This window comes from Mytilus trossulus, chromosome 6, assembly GCF_036588685.1.
Source record: "Mytilus trossulus isolate FHL-02 chromosome 6, PNRI_Mtr1.1.1.hap1, whole genome shotgun sequence".
NCBI lineage: Eukaryota > Metazoa > Mollusca > Bivalvia > Mytilida > Mytilidae > Mytilus > Mytilus trossulus.
This window is the reverse complement of record NC_086378.1, coordinates 53,877,700-53,884,986: the sequence shown is the minus strand read 5'-3', so window position 1 is coordinate 53,884,986 and position 7,287 is coordinate 53,877,700. Positions and strand designations below refer to the sequence as shown.

The 7,287-nt window shown below is 31.3% G+C and overlaps 1 protein-coding gene across 1 annotated transcript; it reads right to left on the bottom strand.

The window, feature by feature from the left end:
* Window positions 1-1,183: 1,183 nt before the first annotated feature.
* Window positions 1,184-4,625, bottom strand: LOC134722820 (uncharacterized). The gene is made up of 2 exons (XM_063586446.1): window positions 4,360-4,625; window positions 1,184-1,969 (listed from the first exon to the last, which is right to left on the bottom strand). The coding sequence occupies exons 1-2, from the start codon at window positions 4,603-4,605 to the stop codon at window positions 1,184-1,186; spliced, it is 1,032 nt and encodes a 343-aa protein (XP_063442516.1). The 5' UTR covers window positions 4,606-4,625.
* Between the last annotated feature and the right edge of the window lie 2,662 nt (window positions 4,626-7,287).

Below are 7,287 nucleotides of genomic sequence, written 5' to 3'. Positions count from 1 at the left end.
CTTAACTGATCCACTGAATATGACTTATCTTATATGGTTCTATGATAAAGAAACATTTATGTATGTTATTTAGTTCATTTTCCTTTTAAAATGATTTATTCGGAAATAAGCACCCACCAAAAAAAAAAGGGGGAGGGGTCGAATACGCATGAATTTTCTGTATGCAACATCTTTTTCTTTTTAAGAATATTTAAATTTTTCTTGTTTTTAGAAATGAATATTAATCATTTTGTACAGTTTAATATCAGATTTATCATAAACTATTCCTTTGCCATTGTAATAAATAGTTATAAATATGTTCCAAAAATTGATAACGAAAAGACCATAGTGACACTTGAGTGAAAACTATGATTTTGTTGAAATTTTTCAAAAGATAATCAAAATAAACAGTCTCTTAAAAAAAATCTGGCACTGACATTGAATAAAGTTATAATTTCAGTTATACATTGTACCATTACTGTCCCAGTCAGAAAAATATTTTTATCCAATTTATATAGTGTGTTAAAGTTTCTATGTACTTGTTCAAACTGAACTCCTAATGAAATGTTAAACTAAAAACCACCTTAATTATGATAATATTTTCATCAAAATTATTTAAATAAAATGCAAATGCAAAGTATAAAATAATTAACTTGAAAAATCAACGTGATTAATTCTTGCATCCAGGTACATTCATATTGACAATATACACTTGGTTTTTGAGATCAAAGGAGAAAAAAATCTGGATATATTTCTTTTTCATGAATTAATTGTGTTTAATAATAAAAAATGTATCCTTCATAATTCTGTAATTAACATATTATAATCAACAAATGATCTAAAAATAAGAAAATATTTTCTAACTTTTAGTGACAATTGATTTGTAAAAATGCATATAAAGACAAAGTCCTGTTTTGTCGTCAACATCTTAGTATAAATAAGTCTCCTATCCAAGACTTTTGGCATACATCATGTACATTGTATAACAGTCATATTCAGGAGATAATAACTTTTATAGATCTATCATAAAAAATATCTCTTCCTGTCACAATTTCAAACAACTTATAGACAAAATGATAGAAGGAGATGTGGGATACATTTCCACAAGACAGCATTCCAACAACACAAAATAAGCATTTTTTTTAAAACTTCAATTTTTATGGGATCATCAAAACTTCATCTACAGTAATAAAAGCAGAACTTTCTAGATATTTATAGCAGAAAAAACCTCGTTTACAATACCAACAGCATTTTCATTATAATCATTCATTTCTAACATAGATATAACTTCTGAGAGTTTTTCATCATCATCTACATTAACCTCCTGAAGTTCTGTTCGTGGTTTCTTTACAGCCAAAGACGACTTAGATTTTGAAATTATGTTTGCAATTAATCCTTTAATTTGTGGTGGGTTAAGCCATTCTTGTTTTGTAAAAAGCTTGTTGCCATTTTCATCTGTTGCCTTCCTTAGCTCTTCTGACAAAGCAATAAAATCAGGACGTGAGCCAGTTTTTTCACATGATGCACAAATTTCTTGCAAGTAAGTTTTCACTTTATCTGAAAACCGTACATTTGCTCTCTTTGATTTCAAGCCCCAACCTCTTCTTGACTTTTCTCTCAAATTTACTGAAATTTCAACTTCATGACTTGCTTCCTGAAGGACATTTTCATGGTACTTTTGCAAATCAATACATGAGGAAGAGTATATCTGAACTGCTGTATCCATAGAAGATATGGTATTTTTCCGGTAATTATGATTTCCTAAGAGTAAATGACGGTCAAGGTTATTTGATGAAGCAAACACTTTATCACATGAAAAGTCAGGGCAAGAGAAATATGCACTGGATGCAGAACTATTCATGCTGTTTTCTGACATAGGTTGATCCTCCTCTAAGGAAGGCTGCTGATCATGGGTATCTTCAATTCTGCTATCGGGAAATTTGTTAAGTTTGCCACAGATAGGTTGATCTTGTGCGAAAGGTTCCAAAACCTGAAATGATAGAAAAATATTATCATGTGAATAATTTTAGTATGATAAATTTTAATATTGTACAGAATTAAAGAAAAATGATAAACAGAAAACTCTGAAATCTATCAGGAAAGTATTGTTTTTGTCCAATTGTGTTCACTTATTTGGAATTTCATTAACAGTAAGGATAATAAATAAATCTGTCTCCTCCTCATTTGGTACAATTTCATTGCAGATTACAGTTACAGATTCAATTTATTGTCTAAAAACCAGAAAATATTTTCAACAAGAGTGCACACACTGAAATGTCTCGCCTTCTTTACAAATCATTGATATTATGTTGATAGTCCTAAATATAACATGTATAAAGCTCTATTCAGCTGTCACATAAACTCAACATTAACCAAGAAAACTAAACATTGATCAATAACTCATAAAAATTAGGCCAAGGTCAGATGAACCATGCCAGGCAGTCATGTACAGCTAACAATTCTTCCATACAACAAATATAGTTGACCTTTTGCTTGTAAATTAAGAAAAAAAGACCAAAACACAAATACTAAACACAAAGCAATGAACTGTGAAATTGAGGTCAAGGTCAAATAAAACCTGGGCAACTAACATAAAGATCATGAAATATTTCCATACACCAAATATAGTTGACCTATTGCATATAGTATTAGAAAAATAGACCATAACTCAAAAACTTACATTTGACCACTGAACAATGAAAATGAGTTCAAGGTCAGATGACACCTTCCAGCTAGACATGTACACCTTACAATCATTTCATACACCAAATATAGTAGACATATTGCATATAGCATGTAAAGTATGAGTAAAACAGACCAAAACACAAAAACTTAACTATAACCACTGGACCATGAAAATGAGGTCAAGGTCAGATGACACCTGCCAGTTGGACATATATGCATGTACAACTTAGTCCTTTCATACACCAAATATACTAGACCTATTGCTTATAGTATCTGAAATATGGACTTGATCACCAAAACTTAACCATGTTCACTGATCCATGAAATGAGGTCGAGGTCAAGTGAAAACTGTCTGACGGACATGAGGACCTTGCAAGATATGCACATATTAAATATAGTAATCCTATTACTTATAATAAGACAGAATTTTACATTACAAAAAATCTTAACTTTTTTTCGAGTAGTCACTGAACAATGAAAATGAGGACAAGGACATTGGACATGTCACTGAAGGAAAATTTGTAACATGAGGCATCTTTATACAAAGTATGAAGCATCCAGGTCTTCCACCTTCTAAAATATAAAGCTTTTAAGAAGTTAGCTAACACCGCCGCAGCCGCCGCCAGATCACTATCCCTATGTCAAGCTTTCTGCAACAAAAGTTGCAGGCTCAACAAAAATAGTTCATCAGCTCTGATTTTTTAAAACTTTGTAGACAAATTAAAGTTTTGGTATAAAAACATGTCCTGTTTGAAAATGCCACTTGAAAGAAAATGATGATAGATCAACTGTTTTATTTTCATTTTTAGCTCACCTGGCCCAAAGGGCCAAGTGAGCTTTTCTCATCACTTGGCGTCTGTCGTCGTCCGTTGTCGTCCTCCGTCGTCGTTAACTTTTACAAAAATCTTCTTCTCTGAAACTACTGGGCCAAATTTAACCAAACTTGGCCACAATCATCATTGGGGTATCTGGTTTAAAAAATGTGTCCGACGACCCGCCCAACCATCCAAGATGGCCGCCATGGCTAAAAATAGAACATAGGTGTAAAATGCAGTTTTTGGCTTATTACTCAAAAACCAAAGCATTTAGAGCAAATCTGACAAGAGGTAAAATTGTTATTCAGGTTAAGATCTATTTGCTCTAAATTTTTCAGATGAATCAGACAACCCGTTGTTAGGTTGCTGCCCTTGAATTGGTAATTTTAAGGAAATTTTGCTGTTTTTGGTTAATATCTTGAATATTATTATAGATAGAGATAAACTTTAAACAGCAAAATTGTTCAGCTGAGTAAGATTTACAAATAAGTCAATATGACCAAAATGGTCAATTGACCTCCTAAGGAGTTATTGCCCTTTATAGTCAAATTTTCACCATCATTTTCCACTGAAACTAACCTGACCAAGTTTATTATAAATACAGATAATTGTAAGCAGCAAGAATGTTTAGTAAAGTAAGATCTACAAACACATCACTTTCACCAAAACACAATTTTGTCATGAATCCACCTGTGTCCGTTGTTTAATATTCACATAGACCAAGGTGAGCGACACAGGCTCTTTAGAGCCTCTTGTTTTTAATTACTATAACTGTCTCATTGGCATATACAATGTATACCACACATCTAATCATTTTTAGTCCTATATATAATTTTTTAATAATTTTAATTTGTGTGTTTAAATCCTACATGTTTCTTACCTCCAGTTTATATACTCTTTCTATTGAAATAGTTTCACTACACTGGGAACTGGTCTTTATAACATGTCCCTCACCAACTTTATAAGCTTTTCTTGCTATAATACCATCATTTTCAAAATTAAAGTTGTTGTAAGTGCTTATCCCTGGCATTCTGATCTTTGTTTTAGGTTCATCATCTGCATTTACTGTAACAATACACGATTGTGTCCCTTTTACTCCACCATAACTGTCAAGTGCTAATTTCATACTCCTTGGGTTTAAAACATCATGACCTAGCTAGCGCGCTTCATTTGCATATTTAAAAATGTGCATGCGACAAGATCCAGTTTTACTGTCACACAAATCCTTGCCTGATTGGGCCTCACTGAAGTTATATTCTGCCACTTTGATGGGAAACTGACCATTGTTCTGTTGAATGAAGGCAAGAAGATTAGTACAATGGTAACAAGCTGCGTTACCACTTTTCAAGAACACGTTAGTGTTGGTCTGGTAGATTTTATGTTTGTTAACAGGTGCAGTATGATATTTGCCACAGAAAACCAACCCTGTGACCCATTCTCAAGGATATGAACTTAACACTGAAGATCAAATTCTTCATTTTCAGACTTAGTGACTAGACAAGATATATGCCAGCTGATACCTTTCTTACCAAAAAAATCAGATTGTGTTTCACGGAATTGATAAGGCAGGAATTTCATAGCCCAGTCTAAAATAACAAGACCTTGGTCATCATGAGACATAATAAAAAGGTTGGTAAGGAAACAAAATTTGTATAGGACAAAGTGATGACTGGATTAGCCTGATTAGAAAGTTTAAAAATGAGAATTTTCTAAACATTAAAGAGTTGAAGGATCAGTGTGTAAAAGATTTTTTTTTCAAATCATGAAAGAAAAATTAGCAAACTTATCTTCCAAGATATTTGGGAAAAACTCTTGTTTCTGCCACTTTATATATTTAGAAGAAATAATTTAATGATTATTGATACTGAACAAAAAATAATTTAAAAGATGATATAGATGGTGATTCATTCTTCAAGATACATGTACATTTAAATTATTTCTCACTATTATCAATTACATTTATTTTATTATTTTGTTTATCAATGAAACTAGGAACTTTACAAAATGTTGCCTTTTTATTCACAAACCACCAAAAGGGATATAAGTATTATAATTACAATAAGACAGCAACCTTACATGCCTTATGAAACAAACAGAAGACATGCAGTTTTTATGGTTTTATTTTATCTACATGACTTAAATCTCTGTTGAATTACATTACATTTGTTCTTTCCTGGACCTTTTACTTCTTTAAAATAGATACTATGTGGTAAAGGTTTTTCCATTGTTGAAGGCCATACATTGACCTAAAATTGTTAATTGTAACCATAACATCATTTGGTATTTGGGGGGAGTGGTCTGATTGGCAATCATTCCACATCATCCCATGTTTAAATATAACATTAGCTGTAGACATATTCTGACCTTCAATATAGGTTGGAATATAAATTTAACATTTTGTTAAAAAAATCAATAAAATATATTACCTATATCTCTCTTTATGATTTTTTTGCCTTCTTCAGATCTTGGCAAATGCTTCCGCCTGCATGCATTACAAATTCCTGAAAAAAATTTCAAAACATTTTTGTTGTTTTATATGACAATGTATGAATATGATAAATATAAAAAAGAACAATATTTGTTTAAACAGGTTATTGTAATTTGTCGATTTCTACATTAATTAAAATTAATCTAAACACCACCATTTCATAAATTTTCTAATAATACATTTGTGTAAAAATAACAAGGAAAGGGGAAGGGGTTGAGGGGATTATGTAAAAAAAAATTAGGGAAGCAAGTGTGTAACAAGAATGGAAATAATTTGTTGTTGCCATTGCCACTTGAAATACATGTATATAAGCTGGACTATTCAAACACGTTAAACATTGTTGAAAAGGAATATTGATTTTCAATATATACCCCTTCACTCAATGACAATCCATCCCAAACCCTAATCTATGGAGGAGGAACAAGATACTTAAGTCAGTGGTCTATTCCTTATTGTTATCATACATAGTAACATTTACATGTATATTGAAAATAAAAAAATGGATTATACAAGTATTATTTTTTAATTTTAGTTTCTTGTAACCAATTTGGAGTTCTAAGTATGACTTCCATTAATAATTCTGACATCTGACTCAGACTTCTCTTGAAATGAATTATAATGTGTGTATTGTTATGCGTTTACATTGGCCAGAGGTACATGTATAGGGGAGTGTTGACCGAGATCTCATAAACATGTTTAACCACGCCCCATTTAAGTGCCTGTCCAAAGTCAGGAGCCTCTGATAAACATAGATCAAAGTATGTATTCTTCTTCAAATATCAAAATAACAGTTTTTTTACTGTTTTATATCACAATTACAAGTAAATAAAAGTAAATAATTTACAGCTAATTTCCTACAGCATATATGTATATAGAGCAGGACTTTAGATAGCTTGCTTGCTTTGTTTTTATAATGTACAATCATTAGGATAACACCCAATTAAATTCAAATATAGTATGTACACAGGTTAAACTATGCCTATATCATTGTACATGTATTGTTTAAAGATGTCAACATGGTCAATCTTATTTACAAATCTTGTTCAAAGAATTTTACAAACATAGCAAGCAAGCCAACCAAAGTTTTGCTTTACATGCATTAGGAAACTAGCTGTAATAATAGATGCATATACATGTATAAACATCTGTAATGTAATTTTATTATTTGGGGAATCCATTATTTATATGGTTGTGCACCAGGCTCTGATTCTGACCAATGATAATACATGTATACTAAATATACATGTACATTGAACATGTTTATTGTTGTAATTATTAGCTGTCAGTCTGTAACTGATTTTTATTAATCCCTTGGCTTTA